This window comes from Patella vulgata, chromosome 7 (assembly GCF_932274485.2).
Source record: "Patella vulgata chromosome 7, xgPatVulg1.2, whole genome shotgun sequence".
Lineage (NCBI taxonomy): Eukaryota > Metazoa > Mollusca > Gastropoda > Patellidae > Patella > Patella vulgata.
Genome location: NC_065885.2, coordinates 39,767,465 through 39,783,164, shown reverse-complemented (window position 1 = coordinate 39,783,164; position 15,700 = coordinate 39,767,465). Strand labels below are relative to the sequence as shown.

At 35.3% G+C, this 15,700-nt stretch overlaps 1 protein-coding gene across 1 annotated transcript in view; it reads right to left on the bottom strand.

The window, feature by feature from the left end:
* LOC126828381 (uncharacterized) overlaps positions 1-15,700 on the bottom strand; it is a 53,551-nt gene that overhangs the window by 15,374 nt on the left and 22,477 nt on the right. The window contains exon 2 of the mRNA XM_050558159.2: positions 9,669-9,816. Within this exon, the coding sequence (XP_050414116.2) occupies positions 9,669-9,816 (148 nt within the window). The remainder of the gene's footprint in view (positions 1-9,668; positions 9,817-15,700) is intronic.

The window sequence follows — 15,700 nt, the reverse complement described above, 5'->3', positions numbered from 1 at the left end:
TTCATGCTGTATATAGGTACAGAATCCCAGATGGCAAAAAATCGGGAACCATACAAGTCACGTTTAAAAAGGGACAGGTCCCAGAAAAAATAAAATTAGGCTATCAGATAAGAACAGTATACCCGTATATTCCCCGTGTCAAAATATGTCTAAACTGTCAGAAGTTTGGACATAACGAGTCCCATTGCAAGGCTAAAACAGCATGCGAGAAATGTTCAGACTCGCACAGCAGTAATACCTGCTCATCTGAAATATTAAAATGTGTCAACTGTGGCGGGAGTCACAAGTCAACTGACAAAAGTTGCACTAAATTCATTGAAATTTAAAGCGATAAACAGGAGTAGTAGTAATAATAAAATAGAATATAGCGAAGTGGTCATAGTTAAGTCTAAGGATCACACAAAATCTTTAGCTATAAAAACCAAAACCATTGGCGACGAAATAAAAACCAAATGGGGAATAAAAGACACTCTCGAAATTAAAATATTGAAAAATGGGAAAGTGCGACTGGCGTTTGAAAATGCCAGCGATGCAGAAATGGCGTGCAAAATTGAAAAATTAAACGGTGTAAAAGTGGTAATTGCCCCACCCCTATCTCTCACCCAGGAGCATGGCATTATTCATGCTGTCCCAGGCATTATTCATGCTGTATATAGGTACAGAATCCCAGATGGCAAAAAATCGGGAACCATACAAGTCACGTTTAAAAAGGGACAGGTCCCAGAAAAAATAAAATTAGGCTATCAGATAAGAACAGTATACCCGTATATTCCCCGTGTCAAAATATGTCTAAACTGTCAGAAGTTTGGACATAACGAGTCCCATTGCAAGGCTAAAACAGCATGCGAGAAATGTTCAGACTCGCACAGCAGTAATACCTGCTCATCTGAAATATTAAAATGTGTCAACTGTGGCGGGAGTCACAAGTCAACTGACAAAAGTTGCACTAAATTCATTGAAATAAAAGAAATTCTCAGAATTCAATATACCAAGAACATTTCTTTCAGAGAAGCAAAATTAATTTTAATATCCTCCAGGGACACGGGAGAAGCGAACGTTGGAAGGCAAAATATAATAACTGAAAAATCAAACTTAGTTAAGGAAAAACAAAAAGAATCAAATGGGTATTACACCCCAACATTCAAAGAAAAAAACTCTTTTTACGAATTTTTATTAGAAACAACACTGGGGGTAATCACTTGTATAAACAACTCAACGGACAAGGACTCGGTAATTAACATCATAAAGCAAAGTGCTAAAAAGTTTATTATTGACAACAATCTCGAAATTAACTCAATACCCAATCAAGCGATAAACAGTACTCACAACGCTGAATCGGATATTGAGGTTTGTGACGAAGACATCCCAACTAATCGTCAGACGATAACTTCTCACATGTGGCTAAAAAGAAGAAAACGTCTGATAATAGCTCAACCGCTAATCCAATCGATCAAAGGGAGGGTAAATCACCCTTGAAAAGGAAATTAGCGAAACGTACAGCGTCTGCCCTTGTTCATGTCGAGGCTGCATCGAACAAAGGACATGGGCATAAAAACAAGAAGAATTCTAAAGTTACTGACAAATTAAACAAGAAAAATACTAACGGTTTTTCTAACTGGCTCATTAATAAGAAATAAATTCCTCCAATCAAAATAATCCAATAACTTACATCGGTATATTCAATAAGTTAACCATAATGCAATTAAATACTAATGGTCTCAGACCACGTATGACAGAATTGAACCACCTTGTTAGCAAATCCAAAATTGATATAATATGCATACAGGAAACAAAATTAGGTCCAAAGCAGAAGGACCCAAAACTAACTGGGTTTACATTCTTGCGGAAAGATCGCTCAAACGTGACAAAGGGTTCTGGGGGTGTTGCAATGTTCGTTAGTGAACAACTCTCATATAAGTTTATCAGAATAGACTCTGGTGAAGTTGAGGTAATCGGATTAGAATTAGCTACAACCGACAAACAAAATATGGCCCTAGTTAACATTTATAATCCATGTAAAATCATTGAGGAAGAAGAGTATCAAAAAATATATGATCAAATAAAAACTAAAGATATTATTATATGTGGAGATTTTAACAGTCACCACTCCACCTGGGGTTCCCCTCTTAATAATAATGCTGGAGATAAACTGAATAATTTTATTGAAAATTCCAATTTAGTTCTGTTAAATAACGGTGACCCAACATATATCGGTTTTGGCAACAAACTGGGCGCAACCCACCTTGATCTTACCCTAACATCTCCCAGTATAGCTAACTGTAAATGGCAAGTCTTAAATAATACGCTGGGCAGTGATCATCTAATAGTCTTAACTGAAATAAACTCAAACGTAAATAAAGAAGCAGTCACGTGCAAACAAAGATGGAAACTTGAAGAAGCAGACTGGGCTCTTTTTCAACACTATTGTGAACAAATCGACCCAAGCGCAGTAAGACACGATGATATAAATATATTTACCGAGAATATATCGCGTGCGATCTTCAGTGTAGCAGAAAACTCGATCCCCAGAACAACAGGCGGGAAAACCAAAGGCGCCCCAAAACCTTGGTGGTCCCCGGAATGTCAAACAGCCGTAAATGCAAGGAAAAAAACACTTGAAAAACTATTTCGTGTATGGTCCGCGGAGAATAAATCTTTGTATAAGCAGTGTGATGCAAACGCCAGGCAGGTCATTTCAGAGGCTAAAGAAAAGCATTGGATGGCATTCTGTGATAGTACTAATGATAAAACTAAAATTTCAAATGTCTGGAAAAAAATACACGCAATAAGCGGCAAATGTTTCTCTAGAAATATTCCCACTCTCAATTATGAATCCCAATCAGCCATGACAAACAGCGAAAAGACAGAGCTGTTAGCGAAAACGTTTGCTGATGGCAGTAGCGATAAAAATCACAGTGAAAAATTCTTAAAACGAAAGTCGGAATTTCATTGGAATAAACCATCGCGTAACCTAGCAGACGAACATAAAGCCATTAACTTACCCTTTACCCTAGAGGAAATGCATAAAGATTTAGGTGGCAAAATTGACTCGGCGACTGGCGAAGATCAAATAAAATATAGCATGTTAAGAAAACTCTCAGGGTCACTACGTAATTTACTTCTAGAATTATTCAATAAATCATGGTCAGAAGAAATAGTTCATACAAGCTGGAAAACAGCAACGATAACCCCGTTGATTAAACCATTAAAAGATCAAAATGATACCAGTTCTTACAGGCCGATAAGTTTGACCTCTACGTTATGCAAAACACTCGAGACTATGGTAAATAATAGGCTAAGATATCATTGTGAAAGTAATGGATTAATAAGTCAAAATCAAAGTGGATATAGACAGCATCGCTCCACTATTGATCATATTGTAAGGTTACAGCATGACATCATGACTTCACTGTCTAAAAAAAATAATTATCTGTGTGCAGTATTCGTCGACCTGACCAAGGCATTTGACTTAGTCTGGGTGGATGGCCTACTTAAAAAAGTACATGGACTAGGGATAACAGGACGAATGTTCCACAGGATCGAGGATTTTCTAAACGATAGGCAAATACAAGTTAATGTAGGCCTCTCAATAAGCAATAAATATGAACTGGAAAATGGCACACCCCAGGGTTCTGTTATAAGCCCAACACTTTTCAATATCATGATTAATGACCTTCAGTCTAATAACTACATTAAGAAACTTATTGACGTAGCGGTTTATGCAGACGACAGTTCAATCTGGCATGCAGCGAATAACTACGGTACGGTTAGAACGAGAATGCAGGAAGCTTTAGACAAATTGTCAAAATGGTCTAATGACTGGGGATTTCGGATATCTGAAAGTAAAACAGTAGGTATGCTCTTCTGTAAGAATCATAGGGAAGTGGCATCTATGAAACTAGAATTGAATAATACTCGAATTGAATTTAAAGATCAGGCAAAGCTTTTAGGGGTGACCTTTGATCGTAAAATGACTTTCATACCACATAGGTAGGTGAAATGTCTTTCGAATTGAGGCGCAACGAACTGACATTAAGATACTGGGCCAAGTTACAGTATCTAGGGGACAGCTGTCCAACATTCAAGTGCACAAAATCATCAAGGAAGAAATTTAAAAGAAATGTGAAATCGGAGACTCAAACGTTCGGTCACAGAGCAAATGATTTATTAAAAGATCTAGGATTAGACCACTATCCAATCACTGACAGGGTGTTTTCTTATCAAGCTCCCTGGACATTACTGAATTCAAACTATAATACAAGCCTAAATAATGTTGTTAGGAAAAAAGAAAATCCGCAACAAGCTCAAATGCTCTCGAGGGAACTCTTGAACGAAAATTGACCATCGCATGTGAAAATATACACGGACGGCTCTCACGACCCTAATACAAACAAAACTGCGTTAGGTGTCAGCATTCCCGAATTCAATGTTAATATATCAAAAAGGTTACCAGATGGATGTTCCATCTATACAGCAGAATTAAAGGCAATATCGACAGCTCTTGAGTGGCTTGTGTCATGCATCGTTCAAAAAGCAGTCATCGTGTCAGACTCCTTTAGTAGTATAGAGTCAATAAAACACGACAAAACAACACCAAGACCATAAATTGTTCACAACATTCATGCAAATGTTAACTCCCTTCAAAGCAAAAATAGAACCGTGGAATTTGCATGGATACCATCTCATGTCGGTATAGTATGAAACGAGACTGCAGACACTCTGACTCGCAAAGGGCCCAGCCTGTGCGAAACCGAAGACTTAAAATACAGCGTTCAGGATTTTATTAGCATTGTTAAAAGTAAAATTAAATCAGAATGGAAAACCGAGTTGGCCAAAGCAAATACTTTTAGATTCAAATTAAATAAAGACCTTGTTGTAAAAACGGAGATCAATCACCCATCGCGCTAAATTTGTGGGTTAATCACAAGACTTAGAACTAAAGATTTAATTACCGACCATAAATATAAGCCAGTGAAGTGCGAATGCGGTCAAATTTTGACCGTTAATCATGTCTTCATTACATGCAATAAATTGGAAGATAAAAGACTACCTGTAATAAGTTTAATGGAAGATGCCAAACTTCAATATACCCTCCAAAATGTCCTCTTCCCCACTCGGAATATGTCATATAAAATTTATGAAGCGATCTCAAAATTCATAGAAGAATCGGGAATCAACTGTTAAGTAAGTTGCGGAAAACAGCACTAGTCATGGAAAGATAACTGGTTGTGTAGAACAGGTGCTATAATAATATCAGAATATGTTCACATTAAGATAGGGAACTACATATATAGTTACAAAGGAAGGAACTATTGTTGTAGGACAGTATGGCGGTTCAGTCTACTGCATGATTTAATATAATAATATAATCTAATAATAATGACAAAAGGAATAAGGATCTACACAACCCTTTATTAACAATGGCAGTGCATATATATCTATATAATTTGTATTTAGTGTAATGTACTGTTCTTATAAATGTTTAAATTGTTCTGTTTTGTGTTGCTGCTGTCTCTTCTTTTCCTTTTCAGGTAACTTTTATCTGGGAAGAGTTAGACACAGAGAAATATTTTAATGGTCTGCAGAAAATAAATGATTTTAAAAACCGAAGTTGTGATGTGTATAAAAGGACTTTTTAACTAACTTTTATTATATGAGATCTGTGCTAAAGGATTTGTTTTAACTAACTTTTATAATATGGAAAGAACCACACGGCCATATTCATTTGTAAATACTCCACGGATCCAGCTATGTGGTTTTTACTGTGAGAACTTCGCTTTTCCACATTAAATAGCCGATTTCTTTTTCCCACAGGGTTTTTTCGACCCGCTGCCATGGCATCAACAGCTGGATCTCCCATTTTAACTTTCATTATGACAAAGTGAGAAGATGACCCGCCCTCTCTTCCCGCGACAACGATTTTAAAACCATTTTTAAAACCGTGTTTTAAAGTGATTTTTAGATATACACGAACTTTTAATTATTTAAAATCTGTTTTAAAGTGACGTTTAGATATACAAGAACTTTTTATTATTTAGTGCTTTTACCTAACTTCTATATTTTACTCATTCAGATGTAAATAACTTAATTAAATCAACCTGTCCATAATATCATACATTATGTATTGGACGTTAAATTTGTAATAAACAACAACAACAACAAGAATCATTATACATTATTGTATTCAAAATGTCTGAACGTCCTGCAAAGAGTGTCCGAACAGATTTGACATTAGATGTAAAGCGGCAACTTATAGCAGATTTCGAGAAAGTTCCACGACCTGCGCAGAAGGAATTAGCCGTTAAGTATTCAATTGGCCGAAATACTATGGAAGGGTATCGCTGCCAATATTAAATGCTCTGCGACAATGTCTTTTCTATTGATTATATGTAAAATGTACAATGTACAAAGTCATAATACCGGTAATGATAAAGTCAAAATATCTCTAAGGCAAGAGTTAAATGTAAAACGTCAAATATTAAGTGTTAAATGACAAATGTTTTGTGGGAAAATGATTTTTTTGAGGTGTCTACATTTTACATTTCTCTCATTACATTTTACATTTGCTCTCTGCCACATCCCATTTGTCCTTCACGCATTCTACATAGCATGTTTCACACAGCATCAACTTGCATATGCAAATGTAGGATACCACGTGACTTATTAACATATACGGAAACCTGGCACACTTAATTAAATCAACCTGTCCATAATATCATACATTATGTATTGGACGTTAAATTTGTAATAAACAACAACAACAACAACAACAATCATTATACATTATTGTATTCAAAATGTCTGAACGTCCTGCAAAGAGTGTCAGAACAGATTTGACATTAGATGTAAAGCGGCAACTTATAGCAGATTTCGAGAAAGTTCCACGACCTGCGCAGAAGGAATTAGCAGTTAAGTATTCAATTGGCCGAGCTGCTATGGAAGGGTATCGCTGCCAATATTAAATGCTCTGCGACAATGTCTTTTCTATTGATTATATGTAAAATGTACAATGTACAAAGTCATAATACCGGTAATGATAAAGTCAAAATATCTCTAAGGCAAGAGTTAAATGTAAAACTTCAAATATTAAGTGTTAAATGACAAATGTTTTGTGGAAAAAAGATGTTTTTGAGGTGTCTACATTTTACATTTCTCTCATTACATTTTACATTTGCTCTCTGCCACATCCCATTTGTCCTTCACGCATTCTACATAGCATGTTTCACACAGCATCAACTTGCATATGCAAATGTAGGATACCACGTGACTTATTAACATATACGGAAACCTGGCACACTATAAGCCAGAACAAGGATATTCACGACACTATAACAGGAAATCAGCCCTAGCACACAATAAAAATTTACTCACCTTGACACTTTGGATGGCACTTTATGATGATTACTGGGGGTGGACTGTGCAATGTCCAAATACGAAATTTCAGGTATCATGTTACATATTAGTGAAAATCACATTCATTTCTGTTTGTAAATATGTAAATAGTTTTCTGGTACAATCGTATTTTCATAATTTAAATCCAATAAATATCACACTATTAAAGGGGTATTCAAGTAAAAATACTGGTCTAAATACGAAATTCCAGATACCATGTTAAGTATCACTGATTGCTCTTTTCAAATATGCAAATAATTTTTTCTGGCACATTCATATTTGCTTAACTTTACAAAATAAGATTAAAGTTGAAGTGAAGGAAGGGGGGGGGGGGACTAAGCTAAACTAAAATAAAGATACAGTGTTTAATCAAAAATTTTCTATGTCCATACTAAAAGATGTATAGTCATTCCTCTCTTTAAATATATTATTTATTTGTTGGGCACAATGCTCATATATTGTTGTTTTTTTAATGGATCAAAGTAGGCTACTCAACTTTGTTTATAGAGAGACCGGAAAGAGTGGGGGTGTTTAAAATATAAAAATACGGGTATTAATACGAAATTCCAGTTATTGTGTTATAAATTACTGGAAAGTATGTTTCTTTGGCGGCTTGAATCTATCAATTATTTCTGGCACATTCAAAATTACGCACGGTCGTCTAGATAGTATCTTATGGTGTGCCAGCTTGATATCTTTTGTCGTGCGGTGAATATCCTTATAATGTGCTTGTGTCGGGTTTCCATATATGTTAATAAGTCACGTGATATCCTACATTTGCATATGCAAGTTGATGCTGTGCGAAAGTTGCCATGTAGAAAGCGTGAAAGACAAATGGGATGTGGCAGAGCGCAAATGTAAAATGTAATGAGAGAAATGTAAAATGTAGACACGTCAAAAAAGCATTTTCCCACAAAACATTTGTCATTTAACACTTAACATTTGACGTTTTACATTTAACTCTTGCCTTTGAGGTATTTTGACTTTATCAATATCGGTATTAGGACTTTGTACATTGTACTGTTTACATATAATCAATGGAAACCACATTGTCGCAGAGCATTTAATATTGGCTTCGATACCCTTCCATAAGCTACAGTGTCAGACATATTAAAGCGTAAAGATGAATTTAAACAGAAGTTTGCCGACATGTAAATAATTTTATGAATATATTGTACGCATGCATTGTTATTGTAATTAAAATTATTTAATGTAATAAAATTTTGAAAGTACTGAAAGGTTTATCATTTTTAAAGGGAATAGCATTCTGGTGATTCGAAGCTACAATATAAAAATATTTCAGGTTTTCGAAGTTACAGTATTTCCGGTTTTGGAGAAAGCTCGGTATTCCGACACGCTGTGTGATCCGAAATATGGTAACGATCCCGTACGATGTCGGATGTGACAGAGTCCACTGTAATGCATATAAATTTCAAAAAGACCGGATGATCACGTTTGGCGTTAGGGCGTTCACAAGGTTCAATAATCTGAAACATGGGTCATAACTCTAGACCTAATAAACGGAAATTGCTGAAATTCAATAGGCTTCTTCGTTTCACTAATTTAAATAATGCATATTAATTTCACAAAGATCGGATGATAACATTTGGCGTAATAGCGTTCCCAAAGTAAAACAAGGGCATTAACTCTAGACGTAATGAACATAAATTATTGAAATTAAATAGGATTCTTCATCTCACTAAACCACATATATCAATTTTAAAACAATCGGATAATAACTTTTGGAGTTAGAGCGTGCACAAGAAATTGTGGGCGTATAAAATAGGGGGGCGGGAAGTGTTCTCAGGGGGTGCTGTAAAATTGACGGACAATGTATATCTATTGTTTTTATGGTCAACATTTTTTTCCCGGGGGGGAGGCAACACTATTTGCAAGGGGGGGCTGCCCCCCCCCCCTCCTCAATTACGGGCCCGTAAGCACGACGGTAAACTCTCATTGTTTAAACGGATATTGCCAGATATTACTGATTAACTTGCAGAAAGAACAGACAATTACAATAGATCAGATGCTGACTTTCGCTATTAAAGCATTCTATAAATTCTACAGAGTAATAACGGACAATAACTCTAGAAGTAATAAATGAAAATTGCTGAAATGCGATAGACTAGACTTCATAGTGTCACTAATTTGAAACATGCATATAAATTTCAAGCAGATTTGATTATTAATCTAGAAACACTACAAGGGTCATAACTCTAGCCATAGTTAACAAGGTTTATATTAAATTCTGATCTACTGTATGAACATTGACTTACCCACATATGAGATCAAGTTCGATATTATCACCTTGTAAAATAAGATGAATGTTTTCTTTAGAATACAGTTCATTCACGCACGTTTTAAACTCTGCACATTGTTGTCGAACTATGTCTATATGTTCTTTTATAAAACTTTGATGTCGACCTGAAAAATACATCAGATAAATTAATTAAAAAAATTTGTATTAATCAATCAACGAAATCCTGTTTAAATCCAAGCCATCCGTAGGTCTACAGAGTTGATTTTGTGCTTGTTGTGTAAATAAAGATCTAATTTATAATTTCTATGACATCTGAAGCCTAAAAAAAGACTTGCAATAATCAGATTTAGCCTTTGCATAATGTATGTTTAATTAGTGTTCGGATATTCGAACAAGAATACTATTCGAATATTCGACGGGTCTTGAAATTTGTATAGTATTCGAATACTTTCAATTTTTAATATGAATATATTTAAAGTGGTTTATATTCAATTTATTATAATTTCTAATCAATTATGAAATACTTGAAATCTCTGTTGACATGTGAACAATGCAAAAGATTATACTTTAGCAATTGCCAGTGGATCTTTTACGTAAACTGCCAATTTATACACAAGACCCCGGACCTCGACGTTCGTATGGCCCTATGCTGCGGAAGTTAGCTAGGTTCATACTGTCATCAAGTTTTTCCATCACCAATGTATAGGAATTCTTCCGCGCTGCATCCGAAACGAAAGCCATCTCTTTCATTCGTGGGTCTAGCACTGCAGCAGTTTCCACCAGTCTCTTCATGTTGGTGATGAATGTGGGTTCACTCGGCTGTTTCTTCATGACGAATCCAAGTAAATTCATCACAATGGATAGATGACGTCGAACAGTGAGTTTCGCTACACATTTGTTCAGATATAATGTGGAATCCCATTGGCTGGATTCTCTGCCGAACGCGCGATGCACGACGAGATCTCATTGTCAACGGCAAATCAAACGATGTGATTTTTGACATTGCGGGATATTATACAGATTAATTTCTCGAACTCCTCCTTAGAATTTACGGTATTCTTATAGTTACATGGTACTTTTTCAACCCGATAAGTATTCCTATCCGGTAGTGACGAATTTCTCCAGTTTAGAACTTTGAAATTTCCAAATGCAGCAGTTGAAAATTGTGAAATGATCGATTTCAATATTTTCGTGGTTTTTTCATTGTAAGCATATTGGTTTTGCTTAATACTTCAAATTCCCGCATGTTTGAAGGATTTTAAGATAGGTTGCCAGGCAACGAAACAAACGCCCACAGCAGCTAAATCGTCCGATCGGTCGACAAGGGTTATAGCATATTTATTCCCTTTGTAGGTAATTGGGGGTCTTTACAAGACAGTTCCATACAGATCAGATTATAATTTTTGCCGTTTGAGGGTTCACAAGGTTTTACAAACTGAAACAAGGGTCTCAACTCTGGAAGTAATCTACAGAAATTGTTGAAATTTGACAGTTTTTTTTCAATTTACTAATTTAAATAATGCATATAAATTTCATACAGATTAGATGATCACTTTTGTCACAGGTTCACAACCGCCATAACTCTAGATATTATTGACGGAAATTGCTGAAATTCAATAGATCTCTGTTTCACAAATTTAAATGATGCATATAAATTTCATACATATTGGATGATAATTTTCATCAATCGAACATTAACAAGGTTGAACAAAGTGAAACAAGGGCCATAACTCTAGAAGTAATAAACGGAAATTGCTGAAATTCAAAAAGCTTCTTCTATTTACTAATTTAAATGACGCATGCAAATTTCATACAGATCGGCAGATAACTTTTGATGTTAGAGCGTTCACAAGGTTCAATAAAGTGAAACAAGGGCCATGACTCTAGACTTAATAAACGGAAATTGCTGAAATTCAATGGTTTTCTTCGTTTCACTAATTTAAATAATGCATATAAATTTCAGAAAGATAGGATGATAACTTTTGGCGTTAGAGCGTTCACAAGGTTAAACAAGTGAAACAAGGGCCATAACTCTAGAAGTAATAAACGGACATTGCTGAAATTCAATAGACTTGTTCGTTTCCCTAATTCAAATATTGCATATAAATTTCACAAAGATCATATGTTAACTTTTGGCATTAGAGCGTTCACATGGTTCAACAAAGTGAAACAAGGGCCATAACTCTAGACGTAATAAACGGAAATTATTGAAATTAAATAGGATTCTTCATCTCACTACTGCAAACAACATATATCAATTTTAAAATTGTGGACGATGGACAGACGGACTGACGTGGGCGACGGCAATATACGTCCACATTTCTATGTGGGCGTATAAAAACTATGAAATTAGCAATCCACCAAAACCACACAAAGAAAAGGAAGATTTTGGAAGCCATCAACATAAAACTCTACAAACCAGCATTAAATTTAGATGAAGGCATCTATCTACCACGTGCTTATGATGCAATAATTGCAGGAAATTGAATTATACTTTATTATAAACTATGTGAGATACCCATATGTCTATAATTTTACTGTTTTTGTTTTTATCATCTACGAAACAATATGTAGTCTCCCTTATAATTGTGTGCTATAAAATAATTACCGTCTATATGTTTTGATAAGTTTTCTTCTGATCTGTTACTCTACTAAGGTTATGATTAAGTGGTTTCCCCAAATGGTTTATTGGCTATAATTAGTTGTTATATATTTTGTGTATATGATTTCATAAGCTCTTATTCCTATATCGCAGATTGATATATTAAATGGTTTCCCTATTGATTATGATTAATTAGCTGTTACTTTTTTGTATATAAACCTTCTGTACATTATTTTCATTATAGCATCTTCAAAACTAAAATTAAATCAGAATGGAAAATTGAGATGGCCAGAGCAAATACTTTTAGATCCAATTTAAACAACGATCTGGTTGTAAAGACGGATATTAATCACTCATCGCGCAAAATTTGTGGGTTAATCACAAGATTAAGAACTGAGTATTTAATTGCCGACCATAAATTTAACCCAGTGAAGTGCGAATGTGGCCACAATTTGACCGTTAATCATGTCATCATTGCGTGCAATAAATTGGAAAAGAAAAGACTCCTTGTACGAAGTTTAATGGAAAATGCCAAACTTCAATATATCCTCCAAAATGTACTCTTCCCCCTCGGAATATGTCATATAAAATTTATGAAGCTATCTCAAAATTCATAGAAGAATCGGGAATTAAGAGTGTATCCGCGAGAAGACCATGCAAAAATCGCAAAAAAGTGCTAAGATGGGGGGTCGGAATTTTTTGATCAAACTTATGGTATGACACCCCCTAGGGGCAAGAGGTAACATGCTGAAGTGGTTACAGTCTGATGTCGCTCTAAAGGACTGTACAGGAATTATTCATTTTATGGGTAAACTTGCGGTTTTCACATGTGTATTTATCACCTTTTTTAAGCACAGACTGCATTCTATGGTGGAATAGAAACCTTCTAATTTTGACCCTGTCTGATAAAGAGGGTGGTCAACTTCTACCCCAGCACTAATTTGAAAAAAAAAATCAGTACATACTAATTTTGTGTGGACTTGTTCTAGCGTACCATATTCACATTGTCCTTATAGTGCAGAAAAAGAACACTGTAACTTTTTCTTTCATGGTCGTTCGCCAGAATCGTCTGAAGTTAATATTGTGGTAACAGCACTGAGTCATCGATAAACTGTGTGAGTTTGGTCTTTCTGCTACGTATAGTAAAGGTGTAAGGACTTGCCAAAGTTGGTATTTGAGAAAAGACAGATTTTGGCAATTTCACCATATGAAAAATGTTTTTTCAATTTTCTCATACAGGAATTGGAAGATTTATCTAATATTGCACATTTATGTGTTTTGGGACTACCCCAACGTATAAACCAAATTTGGTCAAAATCTGTGATTGAAGCCTTAGCACCTTCTGCATGGTTTTCTCGCGGACACGCTCTTAACTGTTAGGTTAGTTGCGTTAAAAGAGCACTAGTCAAAGAAAGAAAACTGGTTGTGTAGACCAGGTTGGCCCCTAAGCCACCTGGATGCTTTAATAATATCAGAATAAATTAACGTTAATATAGGGAACTTAATATCTAGTTACAAAGGAATGAACTATTGTGGTAGGACAGTATGGCGGTTCAGCCTGCTGCATGATTTAATATAATAATATACTACGGAAAAATAATGACAAAATAAAGGAATAGGGGACCTACACAACTATTATTAACAATGCCAGTGCACATCAATCAATTTAATTTACCTGTGTTTAAACATTTATTTATTCCTATAAATAGTTCAATTTGTCTTTGTTGCTGCTGGCCCTTCTTTTTCTTTTCAGGTAACTTTTTATTTGTGGAGAGCCGTACGCAAGGAAAACTAATGGAATGCCTACAACTTTTAAACTTTTAAGTCTTGAACTCTTATTAATTTTTAACAATATGGAAATTATTGGACGAACACTTTTAATATGTAAATAATCTACGGGTCCAGCTATGTGGTTTTTACTGCGAGCACTTCGCTTTTTTATACATAAAGCCGGTGGATTCTTTTTCCCCACGTTTTTTTTTCTATCCGCTCTAAAGACGCCAAACATCAGTCAATTGGACCTCCTGTTTTAACTTTATTATGACAAAGGGAGAAGATGACCCGCCCTCTCTTCTCACGACAGCGAATTTATAAGCGTGCTTTAAGGAACTTTTGGTATCCGAGGCCCTTTTTTTTTTTCTTTTTTTTTTTTTTAAATTTGTGTTTTTAATTTATTTTCAAGTGTAAATAATTAAATAAATTAACCTGCCCATAATATCATATTCATTGTATTGGACGTTAAATCTGTAATAAACAACAACAACATATTTTCATTATCATTTGCTTGAAAACGTTGAGAGAACCCTCAACGAAACGTCGCTTTAATTAAAGATACATTATGGGAGATTAGATAACGAGTTGGCAGTTCTCACTATAATAGTTAAAAACTAGATAATGTAAAGGGAATTTGCTAAATAATTTCATTGAAATTGATCCACTATGAACCGAGAACTAAGCGACTGAAATTTCCGCCTAGCCTCGATCATCATTACTAAAGTCAGTACGATAAACAGCATAGTCTCGATTATCCATTTAATCGTTAAATCGTAGCAAGATTAATAAAAATATTATGAATTGATTTCTGTTTCTTTGCTTTTAAACTTAGTACTGGTAATTGCGCGAGGGGAGGTAATTTTATTTGAGTCACGATTGTTCGGTCTACTTTTTGCCGCGGCAAACTAGCTCCCTGGAACTAGCTCCCTGGTTTCTTTCTTCTTACTTTCCATGAACACGTTGATGACCGGTCTTTTCATTTCACAGTAGGGCGTTAAACCCCATTTTATTTCCATTTCATTTCTATCATCCTCTGTAGCATTTTGAAGGTACATGTACTAACTCATCTGGTTGGCATTCTTGTTTCAGCTTATGATACGTTTGAGAAGACTTCTCCGCTTCCATTTAGAAGTTGTACGTTTGCAGTGGTGAATGATGGAAATGAGTAACGATTCTTCGACATTCAAATAACACATCATGAACGGTATCTTCTTATAATGCAGTTAAAATAGCATTTTGAAGGATATGATCAAAACAGCTTAGAGTATTCTGCCATTCCATATCTGCGTTAGCCTTTTTATATTCTACTCACTGTCACTGATCATCCCCGTCTTCATTAGCCCAGTTCGGAGCTGAACAGTAGGGCGTTAAACCCCATTTCATTTCATTTTGTCACTGATCATGGCCACATTCGGTATATCTATACTCCAGTTATCCGCCATCTATATATTAGATTCCCTTTTTGTTTATCCGAGGTATGTGAACTTGGACATGATTTCACTTCCAGAGTCTTAACCACCCTCCCAAACTGGTGATACAAAATGAGCGATTAAACTAATGTAAGACTCATTTTGTTCATCTTATGTCCATACATCTGTGCTCACAGCGGCTAACTTCTGACTTGGGTCATTCCTGATTTGACATACGTCGGAACGCACGGCATCGTAGATTTC